At 45.8% G+C, this 21509-nt stretch overlaps 1 protein-coding gene across 2 annotated transcripts in view; it reads right to left on the bottom strand.

The window, feature by feature from the left end:
* The window catches only part of ACACB (acetyl-CoA carboxylase beta), a 1895698-nt gene that overhangs the window by 1010612 nt on the left and 863577 nt on the right, over nucleotides 1-21509 (bottom strand). For both annotated transcript variants that reach the window (XM_086943101.1, XM_086943102.1), the window contains 3 exons: nucleotides 9867-9908; nucleotides 9563-9778; nucleotides 8655-8810 (listed from right to left, as the gene is read on the bottom strand). In XM_086943101.1, coding sequence (XP_086799227.1) covers nucleotides 8655-8810; nucleotides 9563-9778; nucleotides 9867-9908 — 414 coding nt within the window. The remainder of the gene's footprint in view (nucleotides 1-8654; nucleotides 8811-9562; nucleotides 9779-9866; nucleotides 9909-21509) is intronic.

Below are 21509 nucleotides of genomic sequence, written 5' to 3'. Positions count from 1 at the left end.
TCCCACCAGCCCACAAAAAGATTTGCGTAACTGGGGGCGAAGCAGGTGCCCATCGCGGTCCCACGGATCTGCCTAAAGAGTTGTTCCAGAAAGAGGAAAATATTATTACCCAAACAGAATTTAACGAACTCCAGTAGCATTGCATTATGTTCCATCCGATTGATGGGATTAGAGTCAAGAAAGCATTTCACTGCCTCCATGCCCTGCATATGATCAATACTCGTACATAGGCTGGAGATATCGAGTGTTATCCTTATCATGTCCGACTCCCACTTTAATGTCTCAGTTTTCAGCAAAATGTATTTTGCGTCCTTAATGTATGATTTTAACTTAATTACAAAACCGTAAAGGAAGAAGTCCACAAACCTGGACATATTTTCCGTGAGGCTCCCCACTGACGAAATTATAGGACGGCCTGGTGGACGTGTCGCATGTTTGTGCAATTTTGGTATCATTGTGTGCATAGACATCAATATTAACATTAATTTAATTTAATTTTAATTTCTTATATCGCGCAGGAATCAATCCCGTAAGGGTATCTCCGCGCTTTGCTCACCAGAAACATTAGCAGATACAGTGAAGGTGATTAGTGGAGTTGGAATGCTTCCCGGAAGAGGAGGGTTTTTAGTGATTTTCTAAAGGATAGATGGTTGGTAGTCATTCTCAAATCAGTGGGAAGCTTGTTCCACAGAGCGGGGCCGACTGAAGAAAATGCTCGGTCTCCCTGTCTGGATTTTTTTGTAACAGGTGGTTTCAAAAGGGCTTGATTGCTTGAGCGAAGTGACCGGCTAGGTTGATACAGCTCCAGTGATTGAGAGAGATATTTAGGACTATCTCCATATAAGCACTTGTGGACCGTGCAACACATTTTAAAGCTGATTCGCTGCCGTATAGGGAGCCAATGCAGCTCCTCCAACAAGGGCTTAGAGGGAGTCCTAGCTGGTGCACTCATGACCAGTCTAGCCGCCGTATTCTGGACTACCTGCAAACGGCCCACTGCATCTGCATTAGCAAGTGTCAGCAAGCCGTTGCAGTAGTCCAGGCGGCTAGTAACCAAGGCCTGTACGAGTGTCTTCCTGTAGGTATCAGGAAGATACGGGAAGACTCGTCTTAAGAGGCCGATGGTATGGAAGCACAGTCCTGCAATATGGTTGGTATGTTCCTTAAGGGTCAGTTTTTGGTCAATTTTTACCCCTAAGTTTTTGACATGTGGCTTTGATGTTGGAACTGGACCCAGATCCAGCGGCCACCAATCAGGAGACCACAGAAGACTTGCTTTGCCGAAGAGCATGACCTCTGTTTTTGCAACGTTACATTGGAGGCAGTTTGCGGCCATCCAATGTGACACTGCCCTCATACCCTCAGCAAAGTTTTCCTTGACTTTGGGGCCAAGGGAGCTAAAAGGGTAGAGGAGCTGGGTGTCATCAGCGTAGGAGACCGGTGTGAACCCGTACTTCCGCACAATCGCAGCGAGGGGGGCCACATAAACATTGAACAATGTAGGGCTAAGGCATGAGCCCTGTGGCACCCCCTTCGTGAGCACCCTCGAGATGGAACAATAGGGGCCCAGGCTGATAGATTGCGACCTCCCGGAAAGGAAGCTTTCCAGCCAGGATAATGCTAAGCCTCCAATCCCCACTCCCTGCAAACGGCTGAGAAGGATGTTATGGGACACGGTATCAAAGGCCGCAGACAGGTCCAACAGCACTAGAATCATGGAAACCCCTCTATCCTGTGACATTTTGATCTTGTCAGTCATTCCCCTGTCTTGTTGAATTTTAAACTACATCATTTATCCCATACTTCATGACAGTCACATTGTTGGGGCTTGTTGTGTTTCAGTTTTAACTACTACTACTACTACTTCCATAGCTACATGCATTCTACCCAATTTAAGGACTGAGGTTTTATAGCAGGAAACCCCTACTTATAGGAAACCACACAAGAATAGTTCAAAAATGAGAATAGATAGCAATGACGTGCACATTCCTGTTACCCACTTGGAGAGCCAGGAAAAGTAGTGGGAGTACCAGTCCTGCTTAGGAGCTCCTGCCTCCTTATGCATGTCCATTAGTAAGCGATGCAGTGTTTGGAAGGCAAGAGTCAGAGACCCTTTGTTTATGTTGTTGCCTGGAATGAGTGTGCAACAGGACGCCCCTATCTTGGTACACACTCCTTCCTCAATTTCGGTCATCAAATCCAACATATACCGATGTTGCATCACCATGTGGCGGATGGTTCTTCGTTCTCCCTAACTGCATTAAGGCTGAGTTCAGTATTGTTCAGCATCTTCATCAACTCCCATCTGGTTACTTGCAACCAGCAGGCATTTGCTTTTATTTGCACTGTGAAGAAGGGTATGAAAGCTCCTGCATTGACTTGTATGTCCAAAAACAGTCTGAATACTTCTGGAATGCCCTTGAACAGTGCCCAGCCAAAATAATCAGCAGTTCTTTTTTCTCGACCCTGATGCAATAGACTTGTTCTCTTCTGTAGCGAATGTTGGTGCAACCCTAATGGATCTTCTCCAGGAATGATCAGGGTAGGGGTGTGTATGGTGACCAGGCCTAGCCATCCAAAGACAAACTGGGTGTAGGTAAAATCACCACATTGCCAGTAGGTATTCATCATTGTGGAGATGCCCCTTGCATGTACAGTACGTGCAATATTGCGCCACAGTTCTCATTAGTGCGGAGCGGAATTGCTCCTTTGCCTCTGAAACACAAAGTATAGGAAAGTAGGATCTGCTTTCATGGTTATGCCCACTGGTATCAATCTGTTTTCTGACTAGTCTGAATTGGATCCTGCTAATCAAGACCCAATTTCTGTGCTCTCTCCCTAAATTGACTAATTGGCTATAGGTGTTCTAAGTCCCTAGTATATGATACTGTGATATCCAGGGCATAAGTACACCAGGGGTCTCCCATGGGCTGAAGCATGTATTAGGCCACCCATGAGAGACCACTCAAACTGTGACTATAGGCCTGACATTGCAGCTTGTGTGAGCTGGTGCTAGGATCACTCACAACAGATAGAAGTTACTTATATCTGATGTCACTGCACTTAAAACATACAAGTCACCCCTAAGGTAGGCCTTTCAGTCCTGAAGGCAGGGTGCTTGGTTATAAGTGTGAGGGTGCCCTGCATGAGCAGGACACCCCCTACAAACCTAAGCGTAAATTCTCCCGGCTTTGTAAGTGCGGTCAGCCAGTTTATACATATAGTGGACATCAAGTCAATTACAAGATGTCTAAATAAATTGTCTAAACCAAAACCTGTCATGCTTGGTATCAAACATGTTGGAATCCTACCCCAACACCGATTCCAGTGTTGGATGTAGGATCCCATGTACTATCCCTAGGGAGCCCCGCTGTATTCCTGGTACCAGCGATTCTGGGTCTAACTGCAAGCTAGTACTGCTGTCGACCACAGACTACTGCTAAGCCAAGCTCAAGCAGGGGAAGGTACAACAATAGGTTTCCCGTCACAGGGAAGTGTAACGCCTTGTAACCACCTCCCAGACAGGACTTCGTGTATTGGGCTGGGGTGGGGATGCTTGCCAGCGCCAAGAGAATGCTTTGAAGGGCACATTTGGTGACATCCTTGCATACTCCAGTTGGAACCAGTTCAGGGAGCTGTTGGTGCCCGCTCTGGTGTGAAACTGAACAGAGGCTATGCGAGTATCCTCCCCTCCTCTGGGACGGACCCCTGAATCGTCCCAACCCTTTCCTTTGGGTACCTAAGGGCTTATCTGTGGGTGGCTGTTCAAATTCATTGTGGGACAAGATTCAGATCCAAAACCACTTCTTCTTCAACCATCTGGGCATGTTGGACTTTGTTGGAGTTCGCTTTGGGAACCGAGACTGCATCTGGAGGACTCCTGCTGCTCCTGGTCTCGTCGTCCTGCCAGTCTTATGCGTCGTCTGTGCCTGTGCTCCATCCAGGTTTTTCTCCAGGACTGTGGGCATCAAAGACACCCAAAGGAATTTCCTTTGGAGTAAAGGAGTTACTCCCCTTCATCTGCAGGCACCGCAACTAAGCTGACTGGTCTGCTGCTCCTGATGTCCTACAGACTCCGGGAGGCTCAGCAACACAGGTGGTGGTTCTGCAACTCCCTCAAGACCTGCACTGTCTTCTCTGCAAGTTCAAAGCCAGTTTCGCTTGTTGGAACAGCTGGAGCAATACACCTGTGCATCGCGTCGACTTGCTGTTGCCAAGGCATGTTGACTCTCTTCTCCAGAGATCTTCGGGCTCCAAAAAGCTCCAGCCTCCAGCATCTCCTGCTACCAAGATGTTTGTCCTCACCACATCCTCTGCATCGTTGGCCTGCATTCTTGGTGAGCTGCTTGAGGTCCTTTTGTAACTCCTGTGCTTCCGGACTGTGGGGCCTCTTGAGGGTTTATTTTGGCTCCAGTGGGTTCCCCTGCTTGCTTTGGTCAGCTCCAACTCTCCTGTGTTTGGTGAGTCCTATCCTGGTTGCGATACTGCACCTTCTTCGTTTTCCTCGTCTGTCGCTGCTGCCAAGGCTTGTTGGTGCTTCCAACAGTCATTGAGTCTCTGGCTATTGGCTCCTGTCTCATGCATTTTCGTTCATCAGTGGTCATGGGTGGTCACTGGTTTTCCATGCCTCTTGGTCACTCCTGAATGGCATAGACTCTGCCCCCTCTGCTTGTAGGTACAGCTCTTCAAGAATTCACCCTTGGGTTTCATCGTACTCTTTCACCTTCTTCGCCAGTTGCATCTTCACTGAAGTCCTCCTCTGTGGTCTACAGAGGTTTCTGACGTCACTTGACACTTATGCACCCGACTTCCCTGGTGTTGGCATCCTGGTTCCCGGGGTATCCACAGGTGGGTTGACTCTCCAACCTTCCATCTTCGACGGGGCTGGCCGTGGATGACAACTATGCGTGTTTCGGCGTGTGTGCCTTCTTATATACTATGTTACATATACAGAGAAAAGTGGTGACCTGACAATAAGCAAGTATATTTCCCCAACAGTAGGCCATAACAAGAGAGGAGGCAGATAGTATACATAAACCCTCCTATACATATGTGATATTTGGCCTAGTTATCGTGTTTTTTAAAACCCTTTCAACATCTTCTTGGTATCACTTGGGGACTATAAGGTCTTTCTTTCAACTGCTTTGGTGAAGGTAGCACGCATCGACTTTATCACTCGATGAGCAATGACTGTTTTTAATACCACTTCTATTTGATGCTAAATCCGTACTTCTCTGCATATATATACATACAAATTCTGCATGTATTTCCCTAGTACCACCGGCACTGATAATCTATTCAAGAAGCATGATCTGCTCTTAATTATCAATAAGCTTATGTTTCAGGCCCAGTTATATGCATACATGTTCATAGGTTGTTTATTGTCGATTCTGTTGTAGAAAAAGTTGCGCCGGGTTTTCCTGACGAAGGCACACACACCGAAACGCGCGTTTTTTTCATCTACCGCCAGCCTTTGAACTGTTCTATAACCTATCACTTTTTCGTGTATTTTAACTTTATGTATAGCGTTGTTTCATATAATCTTTTTCATATATATGCTTGTATGTATTTGTCTTGTTATAGGCATATAATTATCTATATGATTCTCACAGAATTCCGAATAATAATGTACACAAAATTATATATTTGATATATCTAAAAAAACAATCTTGAAAAATAAGAGTATTTTCATCAATGAAATATCTTGAAGAAAATAAAAAAATACATTAACAGTCTCTGTCATATGTATATGCCTATTTAAATGTATCTTACTATGTTCCTTGCTGAATAAGATATAGAGATGTATGGCCTGATATGCTTCATATGATTATTAAACATGCATTTAGCCGTTAACTTCACCCTAATTGTAATTTTCCCCTACAGCTATTACGTTTCATTGTAGGGGTCCCCTTCTTTACCAAAACGTGATCCCAGCCGCTGTACCCAAGACTCCTTGTATAGTTGTTGGGTGTTTTGATATGGGGACTGTCCCTTCCCAGAGGCATGTCCTCATTGCCTCCGTGTCCAACAGGACAGGAAGTTGTATGGTGTCTTGTTCACAAGCACCACAACCATGATATCTTCCTCTGATTAGCCCAGGTTGGACAATAGGATGTGGGTGTTTCTGGGTGTTTTGTCAGTCTCCGTCATAGGCTCCCTATTAACCCCAGTGGTCTACTTTGCCAACCCTGTAGCTTCACCCTCTGGGTCAGACTCCGGGATACTGATACCCTTCTCCTCGCTCTCACTAGGCATATCACTGTCTGGACTAGTTATGAATCTCACAGTCACCCGAGTGCATCCATCCGGCTGAGTGGGAGCACATGTTCTCCGTGTTACTGGGGTTCGATGGGTCAAGCACGATAGACGGGGAGTTGAGCTTCGAGAGCTCTAGCACTGGGCTGGGGTGATGCCGGGATTGCCAGGGCCTGGGTCCTGTTGGCTTCCCTTGCCTAGATCTGGTAGTCTGTTTTTCGGTGGGGGTCCCCAGCTCCCTCGACCAGTAGATTGGTATAACCCAATGCGAGGATGGCAGGCATCGGAGAGAACGTCTCATTTCCTACATATGGTGCAGGAGTCGCAGAAGCCTTGCTTGCTGGTTCTAGAATAGGATTGTCAGTTTGGGCCTCCTCTAAGATTGCCCATAGTTCTACCAGTGGCTCTCTCCTGGTCTTCTTTTCTCCTACATGTTTGGTCTGAATGTGTGTTCTCTTGTGTTCAAATATGTTGGTGTTGAAGGTTTCCCCCTCTGGCCAGGAGAATGTTTGTGCCTTAGTGAGTATGCGCCATTTGAGGCAATACTAGCTACGTTTTTTTTTATCTGTGTGGGGAATCTAGTACGCATGTGTTTTAGAGGCGACTCAATGTTAGCTGCAAACTTTTTAAGGGACTGATACGCTCTACCTTCTCTGGATCCTTTATTATTTCATTCTACTCTGATCATTGGGGAAATAAATACACAGGGATACTATTTACACAGTTGCATTATGATAGACAAACACAAAAAAATGCATATGAAGGATCACAACCTGAAAGAAAGTGCAATGGTTAGTTCACAACAAAGGAACAAAGCAGAAAAACAGCAGATATGGAAAATCAACTGTACGAATTAGCGGCGCCTTCATAAGCACATTAAACCATTAACAAAACACAACACTCAAGACAAGACGTGCAATTGGAACAATTTATCAGCATCACATTATTGAGACTGCGTCAATTAATAGCAAAAATGAATAAAGAGAGAAGAGAAATAACTGACAGAGAAAAAATAATGACGGTCAAAAAATACTTCAGCCCGCTCCTTAGTACATGCTACCCGATGACGAGGGGAGGCTTTGCGTGGTACACAGGATTAAGTGAGCCTGATAGTCTGTCAATATCAGCTCTGAGACAAAGAACATTTTAGAGAAAACAATAAAAAAAACTTTGCAACCACAGGCCCTCCATGGCCTAGCACAAGTGTAGGAAGGTAGGATCCTTCTGCTGGGTTACCCCCACTTTTTTCCTTGCTATGTTTTCTGACTAGTCTGACTTGGACCCTGCTACTCAGGACAACATTCTCTGAGCTTCTTCCCTAAATTGAACATGGTGAGTACTTAGGTACACTCCAGATTGGCTATTGGTGTACCGTTGTAAGTCCCTAGTATATGGTACGTATTCACTAAGAAAATAAAATATTATTGGGATGTTAACCTTACAAAAAGAAATTTAAAAACCTTAGAAAATGTACTGAAAACATGAAAGGTTACAGGAATGTTACTGTGACAAACTACAACTCAAAGAACCATAAAAATTACTAGCAAAACCAAATGTTACAGAGACATTATAGTTAAAAAATTAAATAAAAAAACTTAAAATTCACTACAAATAGCAAAGATTATAGAGACGTTATAGCAAGGAAATAGATTTTAAGAAAATTTAAAAAACCTTTGAAATTCACTGATAAAAGCAAAGTTCACAGAGGTGTTACAGTTAGGAAATAGAATTTAAAAAACCTTCGAAATTCACTGAAAAAAACCCAAAGATTACAGGGGAGTTACAGTTAGGCTGACATTTCACTTGTACAAAACCAGAGGAATTCAGCAGTTATAGTTACCCGAGCCCCCGCAATACACTGCTTATGACCTCACATATTACTTCACTCATGACATGGTCAGTGACATCACTGATGACATCTCAAAAGACACCACAGATGACCCCATGGGAACAAATAATGTTCTTATTTCAAGTGTATCATTTCTTTACTTTGTCTTTTTTGCTCTGACTTTACAACACCTTTTGCACTAACTGACCCAAATTAGAAAGAATGCAATAAATAAAGACTTATACTTCTAAGCATCAGGGCCAGATCTCACTAATATTCATTTTTAAGAAAATGTCGATATTGTGACTTCCTAAGCTTAGGAGCAATTCATCAAACTTCACTTAAACTGAAAAGTGTAAAAGTTAATTACTATTGTGGTACAGAAGATTTGCCATTGTTACAGATATTGGTTTGAATGTACGAATGATACACAGGCAGACTTATTGAAGCCATACTGCTGCACTAGCCGTATGATTATACTCAGCCAGCCAACACGTGGTGATAGGTATTAAGTGCTTGTGAACATTGATGTTGAACATATTCTTGGGTATTAAATAACAAATAATACTACCTTTGAAGGGTCCATGATAACTGTAGGTACAAAGTTTAAGAAGATGTGGTTGCAGTCAGTGCGCACACTTGTGTTATTAAATGCCACCTCTAGCTCATCCATGGCCTCTAGCAGCAAGCGTTCACCTTCATTTTGTAGATATTCAAAAGAAGCTTCCTGCAAAGATTGTTAACAAATCAAATCAGTCCATATTTCTAACATCCCTACATTCCACTTCATAAGTCACTACATTATGCACTAACCTTACTGATCGAATACCAATGCTAACAAACATTTGGGTTTTAGAATTGTAGCATGACCTTGGATTTTTATCATACGCAGCTTAGAAAGGCAGACCATTGCTGCAGACGTCTGTAAGGCCAAAGCACGTACCGCCTGTAAAGTTGGCCTTTCAGATTGGTTAAGTGGACAATCAATTGCGAGAGAGATACATAAATAGACTGCATATAAAGACAGAAGGAGCAAGTGAGAAAGAGGACATATTGAACATGATTTTACCAGAAAATAAACCGCAACTTCAGGATAAAAAAAAAAAGATGAAAGATAATCTTTAACAGTGTCTGTGTATTTTTTTTCCTAAGACTTAGCAAACTGTAATCAAATTATATTTTAACATATGAATATGAGATGGCACCAGGTGAGAACCTTAACCTTATTATTCGTGGGAATATGGAAGCAACAACATATTCTTAAAAGAAGCATTCCTGAAAGCCAGTATAATTCCAGAAATTAGGAATGTGGATCTGGAGAAAAAACAGTGCCTGGAAAGCCCAGTTCTGATTGGGCAAAAGCAAAATAAATAAAAAAGCAGAAAATCAAGTAACATTAAACTGTAAAGATGTGTTATGCTGCTTATTTTGGATGGTCATTTAAAATAACAAAAATGATCATTAATGCAGGGTATTTACCTTTGTAATGAGGTCAGAGTGTCGAAGTATCGCACGTATAAAAAACCTGTAATCTGTAACTTCAATGCCTGCCTCAACTTTGGCAGCTCCAAGATAAAGGTGCATCTTGTGATTGGCGCACGGCACAGCTTTCAGGTCGAAATTCCGCATACGATTCAACTCCAGCTGGAAAGCAAGCGCCGGCTCTAAATGTCGATAAATCCGATCTTCAGCAAACTGCAAAAATTCCAAATAAGTATTTAGCTTACTGGCCCAACTACACAAATATAGTATTTAGGAGCTAAATTAAGAATGACAGACAAACCTCGTCTCGCGCCCTAAAGGTGAAAAATTTCGGGAATTCTCTCTGTAACATAGGAAAAAAGAGAATATAATCATTACTTAAACATTGAAGATAGGGTGGTTTGTTAACACGATTCTCCACTTCTTACTAAAGGAGCAAGAAATCCCATTACAATTTGGTATTTATGACTAAACGCTAACTCCAGCAATGACAAAGTAGTAAACACCATGGACTTATCTCAGAAAAACATCTGACAGGAGAAAGACTTAAGAGGGTTCAGCATAACGTGGTAGACAAGACCTCAAAAGAAGAGCTGCTCAAAATGCTTCATCAATATATACATACACATTATGACAAAAAAATATGTAAAGATGTGACAATCTCCTTGAAGTATTGTGTTCCTTCTACTCTTTTACGTCTGCTTTGCATTTTTGTTGTCTGTAAAACTTGATTCTTATTCTCTTTGTATGCCCACGAAATCCAATCAACCACACTTTAATAGAAAACTAAAAAAACAACTTCTGAAATGGAAGCAGAAATGTAATTTAGTTCAATAAAAATTGGTAAATTTAGTAGAACAATTAGTTCACAAGAGATGCAGAACCAACTCAAAGAACCCTTCCCATGTTTAATGTAAGGATAACCTTGTTTGGAATTACAGTGCTTTATGTCTTAAATGTTTGTGTACAGTAATAAAATTTGAAATCTGATAGGTCAATGTAGTTAATAGGTTTGTGCGCCATAACATTCCACTGTTTATTGGTTTAGAATATAAAACTATAAAAATAAGCAGGCTGCATTAAACATTTGTTACAATAGCCCAGAAGAGAATAGTAAAACAAAACATAACACTTTCTAGCCATACAGTTCAAAAGAAAAATGAGGCATGGTCTCGCTGCTGATGAGGTGAGACGCATGCCGCGGAGCTCCAGCTAAGTGCTGCCTTTAAAAGCAATTATAAGCGGAGATGGGGGCCAGAAGCCATCGCTTTTTGGGGTACAATGCGACGGAAGGTGCGGAGTATCTCCCGACGAGCTGGTGGCGCTGGGACTGAGAAGGCTGCAGAGAAACTGCCGTGCTGCTCCGGCCTCCCGCTGCCGATTGCGGCAGCCACCATTTTGCGACACGCTGACCTGGCGCCAGATCCGAGGTAGACGGGTGCAGCATTGAACAGCCCAGGCCCCATTGGTGTTGCGCTGCCTCGGCGGGAGTGGAGGGGCACACCTGAGGCGACAAACTCACAGGAGGCATCGGAGGCCGCCTGAAAACCCTTCGGCTGCTCCATCGATCCGCCATCTTGGTGGGGAGCCCGGACTTGGAGGTGACGGAGCCAGCCTGAGGTGGACAACAGCAGGCGGGAATAAGAAGCAGCGTAGCGGTGAGTGGCGGTATCGCGGGGCAGGCACTGGAAGGTGGAGGAGACAGCTGGAGGGCCCCATTGGCTGAGAGCCTGGGGTTGACCCTCCTCACGGCACGCTGGGACATTGGCGCGCGGAGGCACTGCGGCGGGAGGCGGGGAAAAGCAGGAACGTTGCTCCTAGGGGAAGCATAGCAGCGTGCCCAGACTGTGCACCTACCAGCCTTTGTCATGCTGCTTGCAGGTCACCCGGAAGAGAGGCCCGTCGGAGGTCCTATTGACTGCCATACCTCACGACTGCCCAAGCGCTGCCTTGGAGTGGGCACAACTCTGGAAGGCCACCCGGAGAGCGTCTGATTACTGTAGGCGCGCCTTGCTGGATTGCCCCCCTATATCGGGCCATAGCCACTCCTGCAGGCAGGTAGGAGTTGCAGGTGAAGCGCAGAGGGCCCGATTGCGGGGGTCCCGACACTGCTACCTTGCTGACGCGTCCAGGCCTTGGAGTGCTGAGGCCTTGGCCAAAGAGGCGAGGGAGGGAGGGATTGTTGCCCCTATGAAGAGGAATGTTGCATCGACTACTCTGGGAAGAGAAAACCGGAGACCTTATTGGATGCACTGGCCTCAAGGCGTCCCTGCGCTGCCCCTGAGAGGTCTAAACTGCGCGCCATTGCTGAGGGGAAAGTATAGCGCTGCCTGGCGACCACCCGGCATAGAGGCCCATTGGTGACTGCGTAGACCACGCTCACCCATTGTAGCTCCTGCACTGTCCCGGCGAAACACCGATTCCGCGCTGCCACTGCGAGGAAGGCACTCCGCTGCCTCTGAGGGTAACTCTTCGTGGTGGACACACAACCCTATGGATATCCTCATGTGGAGGCACATGTGAGACTTTACCGGCCCATGCCAGTTGCATCTGTCCCTGCCCTAGAAGGCTGCCCCAGACCACAAGCCCGATCCTACTGTCTAGTCACCTTCACGAGGTAGCTTAAAGAGGACCTCACTGGACAACTCTTCTGAGGCCTCCCCGGCCAGTACTGACCACGACGACCTGGAGAGCTGGTGGGGGCCTGGTGCGGGGCCTTGGTTGTCACGGGGTGAGACCACCCTCCTTTGGGCCCTCTGAGGTTGGGAGGGTCTGAGACGAATGCAAGAAGCAAACTGGACCTGGTTACTGGTGCCCACATTGTGGCTGGACTCCATGAGCTGCTAGAGGGGGCCGGGTGGCTGACGTCTCAGCGATTGCTGTCTCTTCTAGGGACGTGCACGGAGGAAGTGAGGAGAGACAGTTTGGCAGTTGGGCGGACTTGCAAGCTATTGCACAGACCCTTGACAGCCCTCGATATCTCGCTTTGTGGAACACAAGCTGCAAAAATGAAACACACTAACAAAGACGCTCCAGTACCAGCCTCTAGGGACACCACTGTGACGGAGCTGTGGGGCAAGGCGGGCTCATCTACTTCCACGGAGGTGTCCCTGCAGGCTGGAGGAGATTCGCCCCTGGTAACACAAGCATTCATGGCCTCCATGACTGAATTGAAATCTGAAATCGGCTTCCTGCGCACTGAAGTCCACTCCTGTGTTCGGGAGCTTAGGAAAGATGTCACAGACCTGGGCGAGCGAGTATACAGGCTGGAAAAGACAGTGGACGCCCGCACAGAAGATCAAGAGCAACTTTGGCAGCGCCTCACCACCCTGGAATACCAACACAGAGTTGCAGCTGAAACAAGAGGACCTGGAAAACCGCAGCCGACAGAGCAATCTCCGTATCCGGGGGTTCCTCTTGGGTCAGAAGGGAAGGACATTATGACCTATGTGCACAGCTACTTCATGAGGTCTGGGGGGATGATGACGCCTCCCCGCTGGCTTTGGACCGGGCTCACTGGGTCTCCGAGCCCCATGGTCGGCCGGGCCTCCTCCCGGACATCTTAACCAGAGTCCACTCCTTCACAGAAAAAGAATCTATTCTCCGGGTGGCAAGAGCCAAGCAGGACCTCACATATGATGGGCACAAAATACAGATATTCCAAGACCCAGCGCCTAACACCTTATGACGCCGTCGCAACTTGAAGCCTGTGACAGACAAACTGCGGAGCCTGGGCATATTCTATCAGTGGGGCCACCCGTTCGCACTTATCTTTCCCTGGGAGTCCAAACGAAGAGTGGTACGATCCTATCAAGAAGCGGCTCAACTACTCCGGCTTCCCCCATCACGCTCCGCCAGCCCCACCCATCCTTCGCCTCCTACACGAGTACCTGCCAAGCAGTCCCGGTGCACCGTGCGTCGGAGCAGACGCTCACCGCCCCTGGATGAACAAACATCTTCACAGGCTAAGCAGGACATTATTGAACATATGAAATCCTTGGAAGGGGACAAATCAGAAGCGCGTTCGGACCCCCTTACCCCTTGATGACCATTTCAAGTGCCTGTAACAAATTCTAAGTTTGTATTGGGAGAAATGGCTCCCACTTGGTAGATTTTAATGTTCACCACTGTGCTCTGGGCGCCACCCTTTTTCAATGTAGCTGCAATGTAGCTGACGCCGGAGATTCCCACCAGGATGAACTTGAGTGCAGCCGAAGACCTACCCCCATCTGTTCCTGAGAGAGTGACGTCTCTGGGTTCACCCGAACCGGAGCGTGCAGGCTGGCCCACGATTGGAACAGAACAAGGTGGTCCAGTTGTCCAATGTTGGTTGTTTACCTCTCCTTCTCTTTTCCCACTTGGCTGATTCTTCCGTCCTTTTTCTTTCTGTCGTTTGGGTATGGCGGGTGGGAGACTACAAGGTTATGGTGGGCCTGTGTCCATAGGGAGGATCCACTCCTGAGCCCTGCTTCCTGTTTCCTGATATGCTTTGATGATGGTGTGATGGCCTGACCAGTGACCGGAAATACTTATGACTCTTCCCAACCCTTTAAAGGTACTATCCCTTAATGTCAAGGGGCTTAACTCCCCCCAACAAGAGACAACAACTGTGGCGCTACATACTCCAACACAGCCCAGACATAATTTTCCTTCAAGAAATCCACGTGTTAAAGGTGGACACTCCTTGCATGGCACACCCTAAATATCCTCACCAATTTTGGGCCACAGCTGATACCAAAACGGCTGGGGTGGCAATCTGATACAGAAATGGCATCAGGTAGGGAAACTACAGTCTTCCGCAGCCCAGGGGGGCGTTTAATACGAGCAAGAGTGGAGGTTGGGAGATGCTCCCTCACATTGTGTAATGTCTACGCTCTAAACCAGATGCAGGACTCTTATCTCCGAGCCGTACTGCGGGAACAGGTGCCACAGGGCGACCCTCTTTGATTCTGGGGGGAGATTCTAACCTGGTTTGGGATCCTACACTGGACCATAGTGAAGCCTCCTTGAATGGGTCTGGAGCCATGTCCTCTGCTCTCCGGAAACATATAGCAGACCTAGGCCTGATCGATTCCTGGCGATACCATTCGCCTGAAGTGCGGGATTACTCGTACCACTCGCATGTCCATTGCTAGTACTCACGTATTATTTGTTTGTATCGCACGCCATTATAGGAGACACGGTAGCAGCATCTCTGTCCAACATTTCAATATCCGACCACGCCCATGTTGAGCTTTTCATGCAGGATCCGGCCGCTTGCCCCACCCGTTTACCGCTGTGGCGCTTGCTGCCACATACCCTGCGGGATCCAGTCAATGTGAAGATTCTACGGACTGCCATTGACTCTTATTTTGCGAGCAATGATCTACCTGAAACCCCATTCCCGGTGGTGTGGGATGCCTTTAAGGCAACGATTTGCGGCTACATCACGTTGATAGTGATTGCGCAGGCAGCCCGTTGCTTGGAGGACGGTCTCTCCAAGGACATTTAGAGACTGGAGAAGCAGGATCAGGAGCATCCAACACTTGCGTGCCGGAAGATTTCAAACCTCCGGGGTCAACGTTGTTCCCTGCGCACCAATAAAGCTGAGCGGACCCTGCTCACCCTCAAACAATGGTCTTTTGAAGGGGGGATAAAGTGGGTAGTTTACTGGCAAAACGGCCTGAGGGTGAGAGCAGGGAAGTCCCATATAGCGAACATCCAATTGCAGGAGGGAGGAAGGGTCACCACGGAACGCGCCAAGTGTGAGGCCTTTAGGACCTATTACACCACCCTCTATGTGGCAGATGAGACCTCCCAAACGCATATTGATGATGTCCTAAACAATTGTCCCTGGACCCCAATACATCCACACTACGCCAAACAATTGGACGGTCCTCTACTGGCAGAGGAACTGACGGCAGCATTGAGAGACCTCCCCCTAGGGAAGACACCACGCCCGGACGGCTTGCCGTTGGCCTTCTATCGTATGTTCATAGTGCAACTCCAGCCATACCTACTGCGATTATACAATTCTTTCTCGGACACGGAAGGGCCGTCTCCTTCTATGGGTATGGCAGAAATAGCCCTCCTCCCTAAACCAGGAAAAGATCCCACGCTGTGTGCGTCTTACCACCCCATAATACTGCTAAACACGGACCTTAAAATTTACACCAAAATGCTGGATAAGCACCTGCTCGCTGTGAGGGAATGAATATGTGTGGGCCTGTGGCACAGTCTGTGGCAGTAGGCTCGGCGGCTATAGTTGGGGGTGACGACCCTGGCACTGCGGGACTAGAGAATGGATCTCTGCTATCGCCAAGGAATGGGCAAGAAGATATCTCTAAAAAAGGCTGTGTAGTGCCTGCTATCTTCTATAAAAAAGTGGCATCTAGTGGCAAGGTGGGGGTCCAAGCCCAAGTCAAACAAGTAAGTCCACCCTTCAATCAATCAGAGACACTTAATGGTTCGGAGGGTAAGAGAGCCCCTGGTTCATTGATGGCAGTGAGTGATGTTGTTATGGGGGACGCCGCTGCTAGTACTATATCAAGTAATATGGAGGGGTCAGCAACTGGAAACAATGTGGATACTATTATCTTAGAAGGGCTGGATAGGTGTAACAATGGCCCCGGTGTGTAGGAAAAGATGAACGATGCAGATTTTGCTGAGTCAGGTGGAACATTTTATTCCATGTCGGACCTATGGACTGTATCGGGAAATGTTTCAGAGAATGACAGTGATGATAATGGCAATGACAGCCTGAGTGCAGCTGGGGACTGGGCGGGATGAGATAGACTCACACCTAGGTGAGAATGATTCCTCTTTGGAGCAATCTGCAAACCAAGAGACTGTGAAGAAAATACAAGAACATGATATGAGGATACCTCTGGTCCAGCCTATCTGGGATAGTACACCTGGTATACACTCTTCCCACTCAGGATCAGCTGTTGGTAACCCTGGTGAGGCCGCTGGTGAGATAACTCTAAATACAATTTATGAAATTATAATGGCCCACAGGGAAGAGACAAAGGCAGAAGGCCTACGCACACAAGGGGCAGTATGTAAATTACAAAACACGGTCCGTCGTATTGTAAAGTGGGAGTGGTTTGGGGAGAAAAAGAAGTCATGAGTACATTTTTTTGATTAAGCAACAGGTGAATGTGGCACAGGGACAAAATGTATGGAGAATAGATGACGGATACAGGTATCAGACTGGGCTCTTTGAATGTTAAGGGCCTAAATCACCTCAAGAAACGGCAGCGTGTCGCAAGTGAACTGCATATGCTTCAGTGAGACTTAATGTGCCTTCAGGAGACTCATATAAACATGGGCCAAGAGAAAAGTGTTAGTAGAGCTGGGGTATAAGGTTTTGATATGTACTGAACAATCAATTACATCAAGGGGGGTAGTCATTTTAGAAAAAAAACAGATGGTTAGCTCTGGCAGAAAATTAGCTGATAAATATGGAAGATGGGCCGTAGAGGAGTGTATTTTTGGAACGTCAAACTTTACAATATGTTCTATTTATGGCTCAAATTTTGATGAGACAGCGGTTTTAGAGCTACTTAATGTTGAGCTGGCGCTATGGCCAACACTGCTTATAATTTGTGGCGATTTTAATATTCATCTTGCACATAACTGTGTTGGCAATTCGAACTCCAGGTACACTGGCAGAAAGCCAAAAGTATACAAGGCTCTTCAATTGCTTTTCGAAGCACATGGCCTGGTCGACGCTTGGGCTATTTTAAGGGGAGAAAACCCAGGGTACACTTTTTATTCATTCCTGCATCAAAAACTTGTGAGGCTGGATTATTTATTTGCTCCGGCTCATCTTTTGAAGGACGCAATGATACAAGTATATCCAAGGGTTACTTCAGATCATGGTCCCCTTGTATTGACTCTGGCTTGTGTTCGAATAGCCTAAAAGCCACGCTGTTATTGATTTGACAGGAAATTATTATTAGATGAAAAGTTTATTATTCATATGAATCAATGGAGAGAAGATTTTGTTTCGGATTAATCGTGGGAGTGCAGCTGTAGGATCTGTGTGGGACGCTTTTAAAGCTGCCTTTAGGGGGGGGAAGTTATTAGTTATGGTCTGTATAGGCAAAAGCAACTTAGTAGTATTTTGCAGGCACTGTATCACGCACTGAGGCATGCAGAAGAAAAGCTTATGGTGACTATAAATGATGGTGTAAATATCAAAGATTTTGCAACAGAAGTTGCTAGGTGTAAGGCCAAAGTAAATCTGCACTGGAGTCAAGAGGCAGCTAAAAAGCATCTAGTGAATCAACACCTGAACTATGAATAGGGAGAGGCAAGTGGTCGATGTTTGGCACAAAAGGTGAGAGTTAAAGAAGCAGCTCAGAGAATTAGTGCAGTTTGTGATTTGAGGGGCAATCGGGTAGAAACTGAGGCGGGGATACTAGAGGTTTTTCAAGATTTCTATGAAGTATTATATTCTGGAGTAGAATACGATCAGTAAATGTCTGAGCCTCTGTTACAGCGTTTCTGTGAGCGGAATTTAGATGAGTTGGAGGCGGAGAAGTTAGAGGCACTTATAACTAGGGGTGAACTAGAAAAGGCCATAAATGAATTAGCAAACGGGAAGGCAGCAGGGCCGGATAAAATACCGCTGGAGGTGTATAAAACTTTTTTGGTGTCCTACAGGAATATCTGTTAGAAATGTGTAGAGAGGCTCAGGCGGGCTCATCTCCGGCAACTTGGGATGGGGCAAACTTTGTTGTCTTCGTGAAAAAAGATAAGCCTCCAGAGATCCTGGCCTCATATCGCCCCATATCTCTCTTGAACGCAGATGGCAAAATATATTAAAAAATCCTGGCGACTAGACTTGCGGAGGTAGTAACACCACTGGTATCAATCCGACAACATGGTTTTATACCTAAGCGGAGAACAACGAACCACGTCAACAGAGTGATAACACTTTTGGATTACGCAAGCTGTAGAGGGGAACTATTTAGCCTTATTTTATTAGATGCCGAGAAGGCCTTTGATCGTGTTTCTTGGGGGTTTTGGTGGGCGGTGATGCGTCGACTGGGGTTCAAACAGCATTTTCTTTCTGCTATACAAACACTTTACCACAAGCCAGTCGCTAGGATTTGTATAATGGGTCTTGAGTCTAAGCTATTTTGTAGTGTAGTTCCTAGTTTCCCACTAGGCCCTGCGCATTGGAATAACATAAACAGTAGTATCGACGTAGAAGTGCGGATCTTCCAGGCCTCTACTGACTATGCTAAACTTAATTAGGTTTGTTCCCAACTAGCTCAGGGGTCACTGGAAACTTTCTTGACTGAATAGGAAGTGATCAGCTTCCCTGGCACAGACAAGAAGGGATTCAGTTTTCCAACAACCGTGCAACATGACAACTTTGCTCCTCAGATCAAGAGTCAATCTCTAGGGTCGTGTGAACAATAGACAGTTATTTTACTCAGTCAGGTTGGTGCAGTTTACTTTCACAATATGTAGAGAATAGAGAGACGGGCGTTTGTCAATAAAGGGTTAACATTTATTGAACAGTCTTTCTTCTCGTACAAGAGAAATGTATTGCCACAATTGCAAGACTTGTTATAATAAAAAGTACGTACAGTAAGATAAGTATTGCAAGATAATACTGTAAAAGCATTGATATGGTTTCTTAGCCATACAATGGTTTAAAAGTAATAAAACATATATACAGTCATATATACATTAGGCTAAAATACTCAACTGGTGCTTCTAACCACGCCTACCCCAGTGTACCTGACCTAAGCCTAATACTTGGGAGGGGAGTAAGTAAGTAGCTTCAGTTTAAGTTGGTTTTGCCAAGGTTTGCTTCAAGAATTCTCAATGAGGGTTTAGTCAACACCATACCTCTGAATAGAATGATGGAGGTCTGGTATCTCCTTCAGGGGGAACTCAGTATCCCAGTCACCCGCGAGGGCAGACTAGAAACGCTGGAGCTGGATTTCTCAGCAGGAGAAAGACAGCGTCTCTCTTCAGCGCGTCGAGGAGGAGGAGGGGGGACAGCGTCCGCGGGCAGGTGGCATCTGCTGGGCTCTTCGCAGAGGGACGGCTGTTCTGCTCCTAGTTTCACCACACCATCGTTCGCGCTTTAGCAGCGATAATGGTATCAGCAGCTTCAGGCGACGGGCAGCAGGCTGCAGCAACAGGATGCTAGCTTCAGTTAACAACGGGGGCAGCAGCAGACAGCTAGCAACAGGCAATTGCTTAAGGCAACGTTGGTAATATTTATATCTGAAAGGTGCCTGGTTTGACGTAAGTTTGCTGGACATAAGACGTCAATTAAAGATGTCACTAGGAAGTGATAGCTATCAGTTGCTCATTAGAGTTCCATTACTAATCAAAACACAGCAAGCGGGGATTTCCAGGTTTGCTGAGTTTTTATCTTGTTGAAGAACTCGGAGTGTTAATCTAGGAATCTCAGATAGTGACTTCTGCTCTGTCATTGCACTAATTGGTTGCAAAGGAAGTGGCAGAGAACTATTCTGGAATGTGGCTCTGTTCGTGTGAGGCCAGAGATGACTTTCTGAATATCGCACTTGAACGGTTATGCCAATATAGGGAATAAATGGATTTATAGCCGAATAGGGGCATAAGGTCACAGTATCGATCAGGATCCTAGATAAGCACGCAACAATTTTTGATTTCGCGTGGCACAAGACAAGGATGTCCTTTTTCCCCTTTATTGTTTTCCCTCTATATTGATCCTTTTTAAAAAATGTTAGAAAACAGCCCCAGGATAACTTCAGTTAGATTGCAGCAAGATCAATTTAGCGTCCTCGCCTATGCTGATGCCTAGCAGTAGTAACAACAAATCCAGCAATGGCTATGCCTGAAATAGAGCAATTGGCGGTACAGTACGGGCGGCTTCTGGCTACAAACTGAACTCTACAAAGAAACAAATCTTATGCACTAACATATATGCATTTGTGGATCAAAGGGTAGTGGAGGAAGTGGTTTATTTGGGGATCAGGATCCGGGTTTGTCTGAGGGCATTGGTTGAATCTAATTGGGGGCGGTTGGTATCAGAGACTCGAAAAAAATTGGATTGTTCTGAGTGCCTCCATCTGACTATGGTGGGAAGATGCAATGTTCTTAAAATGTTGATCTTGCCGAAAATATTATATTTTTTTAGGGCAGTCCCTTTAGAGATCTCGCAAAGAGGTCTTGCTTTGTTGCAATCGATATGTGCCAGATGTATAAGGGCGCAGGGCAAAGCGCGCAGAGCAATGCGGTATATGGTCCTACCTAGGGAACAAGGGGCTGGGCTGTTCCAGATTTTACGCATGTATAATGCAACATATGAATATACTTTTGACTGGTGTTGAATCAGCAACTAGGGCGGAATCCCCCTCCATCTATGAAATGTTGCTAGGCAGTGACGCCAAAATTTGACTGTTCATTAACGTGGAAGGGAGTTACTATAAGCGCACTCGGTTCAAGGTCATTATTGCTGCTTACAAAGTATGGACAGTGGTTAAAAAAAGTATTGGGTGGAGAAGATATCTTGGTATACGCCATTAACAATAACTACTCTTTTTACATCAGTATTTTGTGACTGGATGATGTGTAAATGGAGGGACAAAGGGGTGTGTACAGTTAGTGATCTATTTCTGGTAAATGACATGAAATCTTTCGACCAATTAAGTGAGCAATTTCATTTACGTCGGGCTGACTTCTTTAAATATTAACAAATTTGTGATTACTTTTTAAAAGCCCGATGGAGAATTCAAGCTAATCCCCTTGTTGAGGCAGGCAGGAAAGGTTTACGGATCGGCACACTCTATACTTAAATGCTGGATACATTAGATAACAACTTGGAAGCTCAAAATCATACATGGGACAACCGATTGGGGTATCAGGGTATCCGACTGGAGACTCCCTTAGAGCTGGCTGGGCAATTATTCATGTCAGCAAATCTGCACGCCAACATTTTAAAACAGTG

Source organism: Lissotriton vulgaris, chromosome 11 (genome assembly GCF_964263255.1).
Source record: "Lissotriton vulgaris chromosome 11, aLisVul1.2, whole genome shotgun sequence".
NCBI classification, from domain to species: Eukaryota; Metazoa; Chordata; class Amphibia; order Caudata; family Salamandridae; genus Lissotriton; species Lissotriton vulgaris.
Note: the sequence above shows the minus strand (reverse complement) of the source record. Positions and strands in the feature narration are given on the sequence as shown.